Source organism: Oncorhynchus keta, chromosome 34 (assembly GCF_023373465.1).
Source record: "Oncorhynchus keta strain PuntledgeMale-10-30-2019 chromosome 34, Oket_V2, whole genome shotgun sequence".
Lineage (NCBI taxonomy): Eukaryota > Metazoa > Chordata > Actinopteri > Salmoniformes > Salmonidae > Oncorhynchus > Oncorhynchus keta.
Window position 1 is genome coordinate 38,231,978 of NC_068454.1, and position 16,174 is coordinate 38,248,151.

The following is a 16,174-nucleotide window of genomic DNA, read 5'->3' on the forward strand; positions in this document are numbered from 1 at the left end:
GTAATATGCATGTATCTCTTTCTACAAGCCATCAATTAGCCAAAGTGCACCCACAACAGGATAACAAAAGCCATTACCAAAGTCAACAAGTTTGACCCCTCCCTCGGTGGTCAGAAGGATGTTGTTTCCTTTGACGTCACGATGGATAATCCGGTTGTTGTGTAAATGCTGGAGACCCTGGCAGGCGTGAGGAGGAAAGCAAAGGGGGGCTTAATAAGCATCAGTAACCCCATTATCAACGGTTTGTGATTAGTACAATTTGAATGTGTTTCAAATAAAGCTGTCTACTGCCATGCATATCAAAGAGCTCCCCCTGGTGTTTAAAGGGATGGAAATCTATTACTCCCACACCACCTGAGTCAATCCCCTGCCCACTGTGTGTGGATGCCACCCCCTTCCGTCATTAGGCGTTTTGCAGTTGGCCATCTCACCAAGAGGGCGCCGTATAAAATGTATGCGATAACGGGCTCCAGCAGTCGCTGGCCCCGCATGAGCAGGCCTTTGATGAGATCGGTGACTGAGCCCCCGTTGCACAGCTGTGTGAGACAGAGAGAGACAGTGAGTGAGTGAGTGAGTGAGTGAGTGAGTGAGTGAGTGAGTGAGTGAGTGAGTGAGTGAGTGAGTGAGTGAGAGAGACAGACAGAGAGAACAGTGGCTCCTCCATTACTCACTACTCTAGATTATGATTCATTACACAAGAGCCATCCCTCCCTCCCACACATACACAACTAGACTGGTGTCACGGCTCTTTCTTCCAGAGCTTTTAAAACATTTTTCCCAGTGTAGGAGAGTGACCTCCTCTCAGCTCTGCAGTAGATTTCACTGCTGTGATATAAAGCAAACCTACTGTTTGTGATCCTCCTACTTCTCAAACAGATAACAGCTGTAAGACTACGTGATCATAGTGGAGGAGATGTAACACAGGAGAGAGATAAAGTGCAGCTACTTATATTGAGCACAAGCAGACTGTAATGTTTGACATGCAAACACCACTGGGTTATATTTCCTCCTGTGGAAAGTCATACAGTATGAGCACTTTAATGATTAACACTATATGTGTGGTGCTGAAGATGTACTGTATAAAGCTGGGCAAAGTCTTACTTCATAAGCGAGACAGAATAACCCAGGGGATCTCACCTCTAGAACCAACCAGAGCTGTCCGCCTGAGAGGTCATCTGACTTGTAGAACATGCCGTAGAACTTGACCACGTTGGGGTGGTTGGACAAGGTCCTCAGGATGTTGTACTCGGCCTCAATCTCCTCATCGACATCCTTTGTCAAAGAGGACACATTTACATCAGCGACACAACATTTTGACGGAGGACATTTGTCATAAGTCACACAACAAACTGTATTGACACTTCTGACATAAAAAAAAGGATGTTGAAATGAGATTATAAGGAAGCTAAAACACCTTCAATCAGAGCCCGGAACCATTAAACACAGGGGAAACGAGTTCTTGGTCAGAAGTATCAGCTGAGCTTCTTCTAAATCAGTTTAAATCTCAGTGGAAGAGAAAGCGTCACAGAGGCAGAATTCCTCTTCCTGGATGTGTGAAATATACCGTCAGCGGTCTAATCAAGGAGAGGAATGAGCATGGAAGCAGCTGCATCTTCATAACCGGCCAGGCAGGGAGCTGCAGCAGGGGGCTAGCAAAGAGAGTCGCAAGAGGGATTGGAGCACCGACACAATCATAAACAAGCACTCAGCCCTGAATCTCACAAACACACAAAATGGCGCAACTGCAGGGCCCATGGCCCCAGGCATCTGCACCATGGACAGGTCTTGCAACTAACTGCACATCACTAAGGTAGCGGCACATGCATAATGGGGAAGGTGGACACAGCGACTGGTTAGGACGACCGTGGAAAGCAGGTGTAGAAATGGAGTGAAAATAGGTGAAAAAGGAAACAGGTGGGAAGTGGCATGTCTAGAACATTCTGAATGGGGGTGGCCAAGGTGGGCCACAGGCTCAGTTTAGAGGGGGCCATAACATTTTGAACCTTAATCGATCAAATTGGGGGGTCTCAATTCTTTCTACATGACCTCCTATGAAAATGTTTAATGTGCTTTATATTAAAGACATGGAATTTCACTGTACAAATGTATTACCTTTTCATTTGTCACGAACACAATGAGTCATGAAGTTTTCATCTGACTGTCAAACAAAATCACTTCAAAGTAGGTTACTTGTGTACTTTTGTCTACTCCAAAATAGGTCCAGCCTCTGAACAGGGCACTGTGCACCCGACAATTTGAATGGAAAGGTAAACTGTATTACAAACACCATAAGTTTAATGACATTCAGCCAAAAAAGTGGCGGCATCCCCAAAATGTTTTACAATAAAAAGAGAAAGAAACATAGAAATTTCTCCTTCGTGTCTATCCGTGTTTCATAATTTTCGCAAGAGGCTAATTCACAAGGGGCATAATTCACAAGGGGCATAATTCACAAGAGGCTGAATCTATTTCACCAGAGAAAGCATCGGAGCATCGGAGAAAGCAAACATCGCCCCTCTGTCTTAGTTATGTAGGCCATGTATCTGATTTTGTCTGGCCAAAAAGAGTATGACATGTCCAGACAGCATCAGATACATGGGCTACACATACTAAGACATAGGGCTGTTTCGCTCGCTCGGATGCTTTCTCTGGTGAGATTGAGGAGTCTTGCTGTCAGTCAATGTATTCACAGACGACCTATGAGATCTCAGAATTTCTGGGGGGCCACCGAGGTGGCCAATCAGATTTCAGTGGAGGGGTGTGGCCAGCCTGGGCCACCCCCTTGACACGCCACTATAGTTGGGGAATCTACTAGGGAACAGTAAACAGAGGGACAGGTACAGGAGGAGGGGTAGGCAGGTACAGGGAAATAAGCAAAGAAACTTACTCCGTTTGTATGCCTGGTATACTGAGACAAGCCAAACAATAGTAAAGAAAAACAGAGATGATTTCCTTTATTCATTTGTTTGGTTTAGTGTTGTCACAGGTCAGGGTTGACAATTCTAGGCGGGAGAGCACCTATACTTGTTAGATCCATAGCAATTATGCTCCATGCACAAGGTGGCACATGCATTGATTGTATGTCTTTTGCAATTACTTACATTGATTGGGTCCAGGACTTTGACTGCTGCCTGACTCCCATCCTTCCTGTTGTTCACTCTGTAGACTTTACCATAGGTTCCTTTACCGATGGTCTCCGCAATGTCCCAGTCACCCGATGGATCCGCCAGGCTCTCCAGACCGATCATACTGGCCTTGTAAGGGTATAGTCCATACAGCGATCTCCTACATTGAATAATATAGATCCAAGAGAAATGCTTCATTCATGTACACACATTGGAACTAAATATGCATCCCTGACAACACTTTCCTCCTCTCTAGGGGAAGCTTTGCTAATCAAGGAAAGATGGCAGGCAATGTGTCACCATAGCTTTAATATTAGCTTCAAAACATCACGCATATGGCTTTAACCACACTGATGTGCATGTAACGCTCCACCAAAACACACTTTCTCACTAGCGATATATCAACAGCATAGAACCTAACAGCTTGCTATGTTATACAGTAGATTACTTCACCACTGACTGTGCTCAATGACACATCGATTTGGCCATGGGAGGCGCTTAACAGATTTAAAACTGATGAAGAGAAAGCAAAATACAAACCATACGACGGTACTGACATCGGGACTGTTATTTCCTGCTGACTCATTAAGCCTTAGGCAGTGCACACAAACGACTAAGGCGTTTCATAGTAAAACAAGACCCACACAGATGACGCTCGCTTATCCCTGGGAGGACATGTAACAAGCAGCATTGCACTGGGACGCCGAATTAGCGCGCACAACAGGAACCCAGTCTATGCCGAAGAACACGCCACTAAGACCACTACAATCTCTTCAGAATCAATTGGATTGGCCTGAGATTAACTTGACGGGTGCTTGTGTCTACCACAGAACCAACCCCGCCCCCAAAGGCTCCACACATAATCAAACTGAAAGAGTTTTCTAAAACAATTTCTATTTTTTTTTCTTTTTCGTTGTATCACTTTCAATCTGACTTTGGTGTCTTTATCCGATGACAGGTCAAGCTCAAATCATACTAAGTAACTGCATAATGAGGGGCAGTTTCCCCGGACACAGACTAAGCCTAATCCTGGACCAAAAAGCATTTTCAATGGAGATTCTTAATCTTAATCTGTGTCTAGGAAACCACCCCATGGCGTCATAAATGAAGGATAAATCCCTATTATCAAATCCGAGGGGCTAGGCCTGTAATAAATCACTCTGGGGTGTATACAGTGGGGTGTATACAGTGGGGGCATAACCAACATGACAGATATAATGGGTTAATGGTGCAAAGCAAGAGGTGTCAAAACACACACCTGAGTGAGCAGTTGTACGATGTGACCGATCAGAAACTTATTTACATATTTATGTATTCCGTATTCCCTGAATGATTGATACTCTCCGTGAGGAGAGTTCAGTTCTCCCGTCCCTTCAGTTTGTCACATAAAGTGCAATGTATCACAGAGGTTGACTGACCCTGAGGGAGACGGGGGAGCATTTATTTTGAGTAGCGGTTCACGTGAAAAAATAAATATACGATATTTGGACCACCAGGCCTCTCTGTCACTGCACAAAGCGTGGATAGATTTATGAATTGGCATAGGAGCAGGGTGAGTGATGGCTTGACACTAGATGGATATAACAGTCATTTGAGGAGATGTATAAACATGCAGAGCAAAGTGGTGGCTGAAGTCCTTCAATGTGTCCATCCTCAAAGAAACCAAACATGGCATGGACAAGCGGGAGACAACATGTTCTTTGAAAGTGTAACATTAGGCGAGAACGCCTAATCATTTCCCCCACTGTCCGACTTCAGTAAAAAACAACGCTATCATCACCGATCATCCAGAAATTAATCTACAATGCTCAGTCCCGTTCAAATACAGTAAAACAGACATGCCTTGTGCATCAACAAGGTCAAAAAGCTATTTTTGAGCCATTGATTACTCGAAACGAATGGAAACATTTTTGTTTCCAAGCATCTTTGAGTCTCAGTGCATTGAATGCATTGTGGTTCCCCTGTTGCCTAGCCATCTATGCCAGGCTTTTGTAACAACAGTAGGCTCATATTGCTAGAGAGCAGCTGTGTGACCAAAGTGGCTGGAAGCATCAGACACCCAGTCTAGTATATCAACTTTCTCCTGGTGCTTCAAAACTAAGCTCAAGTCTCGGATCTGCATTAGTAACCTATTGCCAGTCCAGTTGGTGTTGTTCTCATGAAAATACTCAATTGGTGGCTGAAATATATATTTTTGAAAATCATTTGTTAAAAGGAAAACAGTATGAACTTAGATAAGATTTTACATATAAACTTCAGATCACTAAAGACACACATAACACTATGAATGACATGACATACAACGCTACACACAACCCTTTACACCTCTCTAACGTCTCCTTTTGAGAGGACTGACAATAAGCACTGGTAGCATAACAAGAACGCTGAGATAAACACAAAAGAGAACATGTCAATATAATATCATCCATCCTTAATCAGAAATCCCACAACTCCTTTCACCTCAAACATTACATAACATACGTACAGTACGGTATACCACTCTGAATCTCAAACTGAACTCTCAAAAATATTTCCAGGTAAAAAAAAGCTTCAATAGCCCATGCATACCTCGTTTGTGACAGTTGATTCCCTATCACGTTCTGCTAAAAGTGTGTCTCTGTGTCTACCCTAGCAACATGTCCCTGACCAAATCATGCTAATCAGCAGCGATCAATAATTCATCCAGTAGTAATCAGCAATGTGATCTAGTTTTAAATATTCAGGTGCCAGATGTATCCAGTCATAAACGAGGTAGATATGAAGCCTCTCAGGTTGCACACAGGTAACCAGGAAGTTCTGGATAGTTACGAGGTCATGTGACCCACACATGTCTCCAATCAGTAAATTAACTCTACCTCACTGACATACTCTTGATAAAATAGTTGACTTTGGATTCAGACAACTCTTGATCTTCATTAAAATTCTAAATGGCTAAAATACTAGATTTAATGTGCAGTTGTGTAATGTCTTAGTGGTACTTAAATAGCATAGGCTACATTGCAGTGTGTTGCATTTACATTACATTTAAGTCATTTAGCAGACGCTCTTATCCAGAGCGACTTACAAATTGTTGCAATGTATTGTACTCATTTGTTGAATGGTTAGCAACAAAAACAAGACTTATTTCACATGAGCAACAAACACCAGCAGTCATGTTGCTATGAGTACAAAGCCCAGGGGGGAACACAGAGATAAAAGACGATCACACAGACTGAACACAAAAGATAACCGCTGCCTCAACAGCTTCCATTTCATACAGATAACTGTCAGTATACCGTGAATAGATCAGATTTGAAATTTAACTGACGTTGTTGAATCTAACCCATGCAAACAATTCATACATTAACACCAAACATGATCTGTTTTCATATAAACCCAAAATCGAGAGATTGATATATTCCCGACCACTGAGACTATTGTGTATTAACAGCAAAATACTGTATATCTTATCACCACAGCAATGAGAGAGAAAATGTTCCTACAACCGTTCTCCCAAACGGATGTGAGATAAACCAATGTCTGGGAGACAACAAAAGAGCGCTCTCGCAGAACAGGACACCAGAACTGCCTGATGGCAAGGCTCTGGTTACTCATTGTCTTACGACACTGTGTCAACAACATGTGGGAGAAAAAGAAAATGTCGCAAAGAATGCAATGCTCTTAATACATGCATAAAATGCAGTTGGATACCCCAGCCAACATATTCATGTATATAAAACATTATAAATGTATTACATATTTATGTGCACTCAGCATCATTGAAGGATAAAGCCAAAAGCATTTGCCAGGAGTTTACAATGCACTCAATTAGAGGTCGACCGATTATGATTTTTCAACGCCGATACCGATTATTGGAGGACCAAGAAAGCAGATACCGATTAATCGGACGATTTTTAAAAAATGTGTTATTTGGAATAATGACAATTACAACAATACTGAATTAACACTTATACGTTTGCTCAGAACATGAAAACATATGAAAGTTGGTGGTTCCTTTTAACATGAGACTTCCATATTCAAAGGTAAGAGGTTTTAGGTTGTAGTTAATATAGTATTTATATGACTATTTCTCTCTATACCATTTGTATTTCATATAGCTTTGACTATTGGATGTTCTTATCGGCACTATAGTATTGCCAGTGTAAGTGTATAGCTTCCGTCCCCCTCCTTGCCCCTACCTGGGCTCGAACCAGGAACACATAGACAGCCACACTCGAAGCATTGTTACCCATCACTCCACAAAAGCCACGGCCCTTGCAGCGCAAGGGGAATAACTACTCCAAATCTAAAAGCGAGTGACGTTTGAAACAGTATTAGCGCACACCCAGCTAACTAGCTAGCCATTTCACATTGGTTACACCAGCCATTAGGCTGATAGGCTTGAAGTCATAAACAGCGCTGTGCTTTCGAAGAGCTGCTGGCAAAACGCATGAAAGTGTTGTTTGAATGAATGATTACAGGCCTGCTGCTGCTCAGTCAGACTGCTCTATCAAATCAGACTTAATTATAACATAATAACACACAGAAATACGAGCCTTTGGTCATTAATATGATCGAATCCCGAAACTATCATTTCGAAAACAAAAAGTTTATTATTTCAGTGAAATACGGAACCGTTCGGTATTTTATCTAACGGGTGGCATCCCTAAGTCTAAATATTCTTGTTACATTGCACAACCTTCAATGTATGTCATAATTACGTAATATTCTGGCAAATTCATTCGCAATGAGCCAAGCAGCCCAAACTGTTGCATATACCCTGACTCTGTGTGCAATGAACGCAAGAGAAATGACACAATTTCAACTGGTTAATATTGTCTGCTAAACTGGATCAGTAGTCGTAACTAGTGATTATGATTGATTGTTTTTTATACGATATGTTTAATGCTAGCTAGCAATTTACCTTGGCTTCTACTACATTTGCGTAACAGGCAGGCTACTGGTGGAGTGCAATGGTTAAAGCGTTGGACTAGTTAACTGTGCGGTTGCAAAAATAATACAAATAAATACAAATAATCGGAAATCGGCGCCCAAAAATACCGATTTCCGATTGCTATGAAAACTTGAAATCGGCCCTAATTAATCGGCCATTCCGATTAATCGGTCGACCTCTACACTCAATAATGGAGCCAGTAGATGTGACAACACAACATGCAATGTACTTCCCCCTAGCTCGACAATGTGTTTCATCAGCTGCTGTACATATACCGTATAGGTATATTTAGCATGGTTCACCAAATCACTATGATTCTTCATAGGCACAACCAAACAGGTGATGTGTGGACATGGTGGCAGTTACAGGTCATCTGACCAGTTACTAACACAGATTACCTTCCACACTGGACTGGAACCAGAGTGCAAGGTGTAAGAGGAGAATCTAACTCACACACACTCTATATCTCAAGCTGACTGGTAAGTTTTACATGGTCTGTTGCAAAAATACTCAGTTCTTCCCAACTTTAATCCCCGTTAAGGGGATATGAAGGGGCTTCACAGCACTGTAAACCTCCATCAACATGTCAAACTTGAATCGTCATGTCCTTGCAATAACCCTGTCTGACCAGTGACCACAGTCACGGAGAGATTACAGTGGTGGAGATGAAATGTGTTGCATCCCACTATTCAAACCTCATCATTTACAGGTAAGTACTTCTGTGCTGCCATAGGTACACTAGGTACTGCTGTAACACTAATATCATACTACAGGACACTGTATGATAGCCTGATCCATGACCATCCTGAACGCTGCACTCTCGTTTCGTGTAGCGAAACAGAATGTAAACTGGCGAGACTTCAGGATGGTTGTACAGTAGGAGGCTAAGGCTAACTGTATGATATGTAGTGGTGAAAGCCAAAGTGGGAAGAACTGAGTATCTGATCTTGTCTCTCACCATATCCTGCCGTGTAGGTGGAAAAACTCTTTTGCCTTGAGGTGATTTTCCTCAGTGTTTCCATGTATCCTGAGCATTGAGTAAAAACGACACACCCTATCATCAATACTGTACATGTATGCCATGTGTGCTGTATTTTATAATTTAGGTTCAAATGTGACATGAGTTTGTAAAAGGCAGTAGCCAAGCCTAACAAAAACAGCTTCTTAGCAAACAGCAATTTCTCAAAATTGTGCTAGGACCACCTGGGAGTGGTCTGAGTGGGGAAGGGAAAACCAAAAAGTTGCTGTTATTGGCAGAGATGTTTGTAACTCTCTTTCTTATTGGTCTACTGACTAATTTACCACCTGGTGATGTCACCAGGCAGGCCAAAACTCCATCCCACCTAAATAGGCTGAAATTTCAGGCGCACTTTCGAACAGCTCTTACACTAAAAGGGCATTATCATTTTCACAGTATTATTCCAACTTCATAGTGTGGAAATAAACACTGTGTACAAAACATTAGGAACACCTTCCTACTATTGAGTTACACCACCTTTTGCCCTCCGAACAGCCTCAATTCATCGGAGCATGGACTCTACAAGGTGTCAAACGCTTTCCACAGGAATGCTGGCCCGTGTTGACACCAATGCTTCCCACAGTTGTGTGTCAAGTTGGTTGGATGCCCTTTGGGTGGTGGACCATTGTTGATACACGTGGGTAACTGTTGAGCATGAAAAACACAGCAGCGTCGCAGTTCTTGACACAAACCGGTGCGCCTGGCACCTACCACCATACCCCGTTCAAAGGCACTTCAATCTTTTGTCTTGCCCATTCACCCTCTGAATGGCACACATACACAATCCATGTCTCAATTGTCTCAAGGCTTAAAAATCCTTCTTTAACCTGTCTCCTCCCCTTCATCTACACTGGTTGAAGTGGATTTAAAAGTTTACATCTATAAAGGATCATAGTTTTCAACTGGATTCACCTGGTGAGTCTGTCATGTAAAGAGCAGGTGTTCCTAATGTTTTGTACACTCAGTGTATTCAACATGTAAGAAAATCGCGTTTTTGACTGCAATGGGCCTTTAAAGCCTCTGTAATCTTCATGTCAGCCAATTTATTCTTTGCTAGGTACTGTAGTCATATGTTTGTTTTTGGTACTGCTGCTTAAAGAAAAAAATAACAACTTGATTTTCTTTCAGACTATTCACATTTATTTTCAAAATATTGCAGTCATGTATTTTGAATATATGTTTTATTAAAGCCTTACCCTGTCTTTGCTGCGTCTGTATTTCCATTTGTGAACCCGAACCCTGAAAATGTTTTACATGGTAGAAAAGACTCTTAAACAAATGAGAACTTATTAAACATCTTGACAGGCATAAAAAAAACTAACAACACATTTTCCTTTCAATTTGATAATTTGCGACACATGACATGGCCAGTTCAAACACAGGCATCACCATCTCAGGAATGCGGAGATAATGAACGACATTCCGACGTTTGTAACTACACTATGACAAACGTTTTTAACATAATGTAGACAAGCATCATCCAAATAAATAGACTTTCTCTGTACCTTACCGTCCATAGCGACATATCCGAACTGATTTTCTCGGTTTTCTCACGAACCACAATCACCCGTCAAGGGTTTAATTATTAACAGGAACTTGATAAGCAATTGAGAGGAAATAATATACCCTAACCTACTTGCTCTGTAGGCTATTGCTTCATTCTGTATATGTCTTACTTAGGCTAATGTAATATAGCACATACAAAATGCTTTACAAATCCATTTTTTTAAATTATAAATAAGATCTTACCAAAGCACGGAACCAACAAGTTCCTCAAATGTAGGGATGCCCGTGGCGGGTGTTTTAGTGCTCGTGTGGTCAGAGCGTGAGAGAAAAGCTCCATTTTAGAAAAAGGCCTTGGTTTAGCTAACTATTTAACAACTCTTAGGATTCCCTGCTGGCATCATCTGCATGTCTGACAAATTCCACTAATTAGAGATGATGCCATGACATAGAGGCTTTGTACAGTACGTCGAGAGGCCTTTTGTCTTTGAAACTTCAACCCAGTTTTCATCCAGTGCACAATATAATCTGTTGCTGTCATTCATAGTTCCTATTTGGCATGTAATACCCTCATTGGCTTGCAATGATGCATTGTGAATAGGACTCTGTCTAGTTATTTCTCTAATTCAAAACTGAGTTGCTCTTTAATTCTCACAGATATGTTCCACAGGCCATGGAGACTGAAAGTATATGCTAAGTTTATTTTTTTAAACTAGGCAAGTCAGTTAAGAATAAATTCTTAATTATTTCAAGTTGTACATTAAATCATATTCAGTCAAAGCAACCAATGAGTAAATGATCCATAGTGCTCCCAGTCCCAGAACAATGATCTGTTCTATCTTCACATTTCTGCAATGCCCAGAGACAACATTCACTGTGACAAGTATAAAAATCTGAATCAATGATGTAATGTAGTAGGCGTATGTGATCATGTACATGGAAACATCGTTAGCACTAACACTACATTTCACAAAATTGAAATACAAATGACAGTTTTCACCATATGACCAGAGCAGAACTTTGACCATGTGTCTGAGGTTGGGAGAAAGAATATCAAAAAAGTTACAATATTGCCTCTTAGCACTAACATGTACATCCTGCTCTTACAGTCAACCATGCAGTTGAGCTGTGAGAAGAAACTAAACTGTCCAAATGGAAAATAATTATATTCAGGCCCAAATTGTGGCTGAATATTTGTATTATTCTTTTCCATTTTGGACAGTTTAGTTTATTCTCCCAGCTCGACTGCATGGTTGACTAAGTGCAGGATGTACATATTAGTGCTAAGAGGCAATATTGTACGTTTTTTGGGCAACCTGAACAAATTCACATAGAAATGGTAGTTCTAGATCAGTCACTCAATGAAAGCAAGTCTAAGAAGCAGTAGATTTGTGTTATGTGCACCATTTTCTATGCTTACCGTTCTTAACGATTCTTCTTTTCTTACTTTAAATTGTGTGCACCAGCTTCAAACAGCTGAAAATACAATACTTTTGGTTATGGGAAAATATATTTCAGCACTGTTGCGATGGTACAATTATTCTCTACACACTGTACTTGCTTGTTTTGTCACCATCTAGTTTTCCTCATTTCAAACAGTAAATTGAGTGATTTTTTGCATAGTCCATCTTTAAGGGTTACCATGGAGCTAACCTCAATTTCAACTTGAGGTCCTGAGAAATCATAGTTAATGGCCTGAGTAGACAAAGGAAGCACAAGGAGCTTTGCTGCAGGCCAATTATGTTAATCATCCGAATGGAACGACAACACAAACCCACCGCAGAATAAAAAATAAAAGGATATACATTTGTTCCATATCGAATCTAAATGACATCAGCATGGAGAATGAAGATAAACGAGTCAGTGTGTTTATATTTTATTAACATATGTTACATTTTGCAATAAATGTCCAAGTCACACCTTCTGATCCAACTCAGAAAGCCTGAATCAGCACCTACAGTAATGTACTGTATACCTTCTGATTTTCATTCATACAGGAGAACAAAGAACTTTCAATTAGAACGTACACCCATCACTTATTGGATATTTTGTTGCAGTCATGTAGGCTACAAAGTAGGGACTGGGAAAAAAAGAGAGGGAAGGGAAACTCAGAGTAGACAGATAAGTAGCATGCGTGGATGGAAATACATATTTCCTAAAAGATTCCTCCTTCGAGCACGATGTGGACCAGCAATTCACAAAATACTTTTCACCGGAATAAAATCAAGGATTTGAATGTGCTGTTTTTCACTAAAAGTGGATAAGTAGGCCATCTACTCATCCAGTTGGTGACATAATTGAAATTACAAAGCATTTAAGACCCAAAACTCAAAAAGTGTGACTGAAAAAACAATGTCATGCATACATTGTGTATTATGGTTGAAGTCTGATGTCTAACATTGGAATGCATCCATGACCCAAGATAATAATTTAAACTTGGAGAAATGTAGGCATAGGGAAATAGTTGTCCTTATAAATAAACTGTAATTATAACTTTTGGCAATCAAAAGCATACAAATAAACTGTTATTTGAAAGTATAGAAAATTATATAATTGGACCACAAGTGTGGATTACATGAATGACAAATTTGTTAAGGTTAACGCTATTATACTTTGCAAAACCACCGTCAATTACATCTATTATCATCAACAATTTGCCAATTACTTGTCTTTACCTATGGTTATTTAAAGATGGGATCTTGCATTATGAGCCCGTATACATTTACCATAACTTTACAGAGAGACTAAAAGGAAATGTGAAAATCAGGCCAAAAAAAATAAATGAAACTGTACTCTAAAACTGCAGAATTCTTCACCAGCACAAATGATGAAATGATTCCCATTCCCTTAAAGCCATATCAGTACAATAACTTTTAAATACAAATATTTCAATTTAACTATAGCAAAATCCCATTGCACATGACATTCTGAGCAATGGAGATTTTAGAAAAAGCATGCCAATTACATTGGACAGATATACTCCACAACAGTCTTTTCTATGTACTCTACTGTGGCCAGACTGGTGAGTGGGCATTGAGTTTCTTCAGGGACCCGGGCCGGAGGCGTAGTGAAAGGCAGGACTGCAAAGACCAATAGAGATGACTGTCTCCCTCAACCTTGCAGCGAGCTCAAATCAACAACCTGTTATCAGCCATCTACCAAAAACAAAACCTTAATTTCTTAGAAAAAGAAAACAAAAATAATCTTTACAAAGGTAAAATTACTTATTTGAACAATGAGCAGCAACATATATTAAAAATATTAAAAGGTATTTTAAACTGCAGCAAAGAAATTATACCTGAGGATGATTTTATTTTATTGCCTTTGCTTAACTGCAATAAACTCTTTGTTGATGAGTGGACTTGTGTCACCTACCAGAATGTCCCAACACACACACTGAGCACACAATTGGTATACTTATCAAGAGCTTTAAACTCATGCCGGCAGTACGAAGTCAAAAAATGAGGGATATGCATCAATTTGTACATGGTGACAAAGATGATAATCATTAACCTTACCAGGGGCAAATCTGTCATTCTATATACTCCAAATATCGAGTAGTTCGAACTCAACATGTAAGCCAATCAGTGTACAAATATTCACCCGAATCTGAGCATGTTGTTGTGGAGAAAAAAAACTGCCTGCCTTCAAAACTAACTGGGCAAAGTTGTGCTTTCAGGTTTCTTCCTGTTGAAATGCACTTAAATAAAAACACACACACACACACACACACACACACACACACACACACACACACACACACACACACACACACACACACACACACACACACACACACACACACACACACACACACACTCACACTCACACTCACACTCACACACACTCACACACACTTGAGGCATGATTGTACACCAAACTCCACATAATCAAAGGCTGTGGCAGTGACACACTCACTGCATATTTGCTTATATCACATGATAAGATTCCTATATGTTTAACAGAGGCAGACACATAAGCCAAAGAGATTATTTTCCATCAGGGTGTGGGTTCAGGTAACCTTTACAGTCCGTTGTAGTGAGGTCCCCAGCGCTTGTTAATGTGATCGAAGGTGTGCGAAACCCACTGTTGCTGCAGTACTCTATACCTCTCCACACACAGAAACAGGGGCTTGCCACGACTGCAAAAAGATTGTAAAAATGTAAGCAAATCATTTCAATCATCAGCATGGTCCCCACCACATCAACCGTTCAAGTGAGAACCTGACAAGATCATTGTGTGAGATATGAAACTGAAGAAGTGTGCGGCATTGTGTCTATGGAGTGTGTTCGTACCGTAGATCGCGGTCCTCCTCTCCATGGGCATCCAGGTAAATAGAGCCCCACAGGCAGAAGCGATGCCCTCGGATGATGATGATGACAGAGGCGTTGATCAATAGGAAGATGCCTGTTGCTGCGCCACAGTGTTGAGAGTGCTAAAAACAGACATGAACAATCTCTTCACCTAATCACTGCACACACAGCAGCACCAACCAAGCAAGTAATAATTTCCATCAATGACCTAAAAATTAAGCACGTCGGGCCACCCAGAGAATAAGACATCTTTTTAAACACGGTATGAAAATCATGCTGTTTTTTCCAGATATAGTCTAATATGGCCTTCGAAAAAGCAGGGCCACTCACCAAAACACATTCACAGATCCCCTGCTGCTTGCAGCACAGCCCTTTGAGGCACACGAAGGTGCCACAGACGAGGCAGAGTGCTGGGTCCTTAGGCACCTTTTTGCAGGCAGTGCAGGCCTTCTTGTGGTAGTACTGGAAGATGATGTTGTAGTGGTCAGGTAAGTGGAGGAGGTGGGGAGACGCCCACTGTGGATCCTGGACAAGCAAGGTCTGGATAGAGAGAAAAGAAAAAAAAAATATATATATATATATATATGTCAAAACATTCCAATGTTGAACTGTAACTTTGTGACCTAGGCAATCCATTGTAACAGCTTAGATGGCATAGGAGCTGGTGCTCACTATTGTGCCTTGTCCATGGTAGGCCTACCCTTCAGCTGCCTCAACACTAAAGAACAAAACCAATTCCGCAAGAGCTGACTCTGAAGTCCCTTTCATTTAGCCATGTGCTCTTCTGCTCTCTCTAACCTGTCAATAGTCTTAATCAGCGGACTCATCAGGTTTGCCTCGGCAACCTTTAGACATTGAAGAAAATATGACATAGCCCTTTCATCCTGCTCCTTTAAGCATCACCCCCAAGAAACACTTAGGCTACTGTACATTCATTTCAGTTAGGGAGGGAGGGCATTGTCTCTCTCCACTTGTTACTAAAAGGGATTTAAGAATATAGGAAATTAAAGTGAGTTTTAAGCCTTCTACTGAATAACTTGTCAAGAGTTCCTAAATGCCACACACTTCAACTCCAGGGTGTAATGTTGTGGGTTGAAAGGTATGTGGAAACAATCCAGAATGGCAGTGTGAAGCGATGTGAGGTTTCATCTTGTGATGTAAGGCAGCAAAGGTCAGTGCCGAGTGACAAAGGCAGGGTGGGAAAAACATGACTCTCGCAAGGGCTATATTCAGCACTGACTATACAGTAGATGTGCTATACGCAGCACTGGCTAAAATAAAG

The 16,174-nt window shown here is 41.0% G+C and overlaps 2 protein-coding genes across 9 annotated transcripts in view; both read right to left on the reverse strand.

The window, feature by feature from the left end:
- Positions 1–11,058, reverse strand: part of myo3b (myosin IIIB) — a 107,580-nt gene extending 96,522 nt beyond the window's left edge. For 2 of the 5 annotated variants that reach the window (XM_035750102.2, XM_035750101.2), the window contains exons 1-7: positions 10,826–11,058; positions 10,273–10,315; positions 9,017–9,085; positions 3,102–3,285; positions 1,138–1,272; positions 432–536; positions 78–177 (exon numbers count right to left, since the gene is read on the reverse strand). In XM_035750102.2, coding sequence (XP_035605995.1) covers positions 78–177; positions 432–536; positions 1,138–1,272; positions 3,102–3,285; positions 9,017–9,085; positions 10,273–10,315; positions 10,826–10,919 — 730 coding nt within the window. In that variant the 5' untranslated portion in view covers positions 10,920–11,058. Of the gene's footprint in view, positions 1–77; positions 178–431; positions 537–1,137; positions 1,273–2,887; positions 2,909–3,101; positions 3,286–5,693; positions 5,896–9,016; positions 9,086–10,272; positions 10,316–10,586; positions 10,678–10,825 lie in introns of those variants that run through there. The other 3 variants (XM_035750103.1, XM_035750104.2, XM_035750105.2) reach the window with 3 other exon arrangements.
- Positions 11,059–12,439: 1,381 nt separating this feature from the next.
- Positions 12,440–16,174, reverse strand: part of ubr3 (ubiquitin protein ligase E3 component n-recognin 3) — a 45,539-nt gene continuing 41,804 nt past the window's right edge. For all 4 annotated transcript variants that reach the window (XM_035750106.2, XM_035750107.2, XM_035750108.2 and 1 more), the window contains 3 exons: positions 15,223–15,432; positions 14,875–15,014; positions 12,440–14,720 (listed from right to left, as the gene is read on the reverse strand). In XM_035750106.2, the coding sequence (XP_035605999.1) occupies positions 14,603–14,720; positions 14,875–15,014; positions 15,223–15,432 (468 nt within the window). In that variant the 3' untranslated portion in view covers positions 12,440–14,602. The remainder of the gene's footprint in view (positions 14,721–14,874; positions 15,015–15,222; positions 15,433–16,174) is intronic.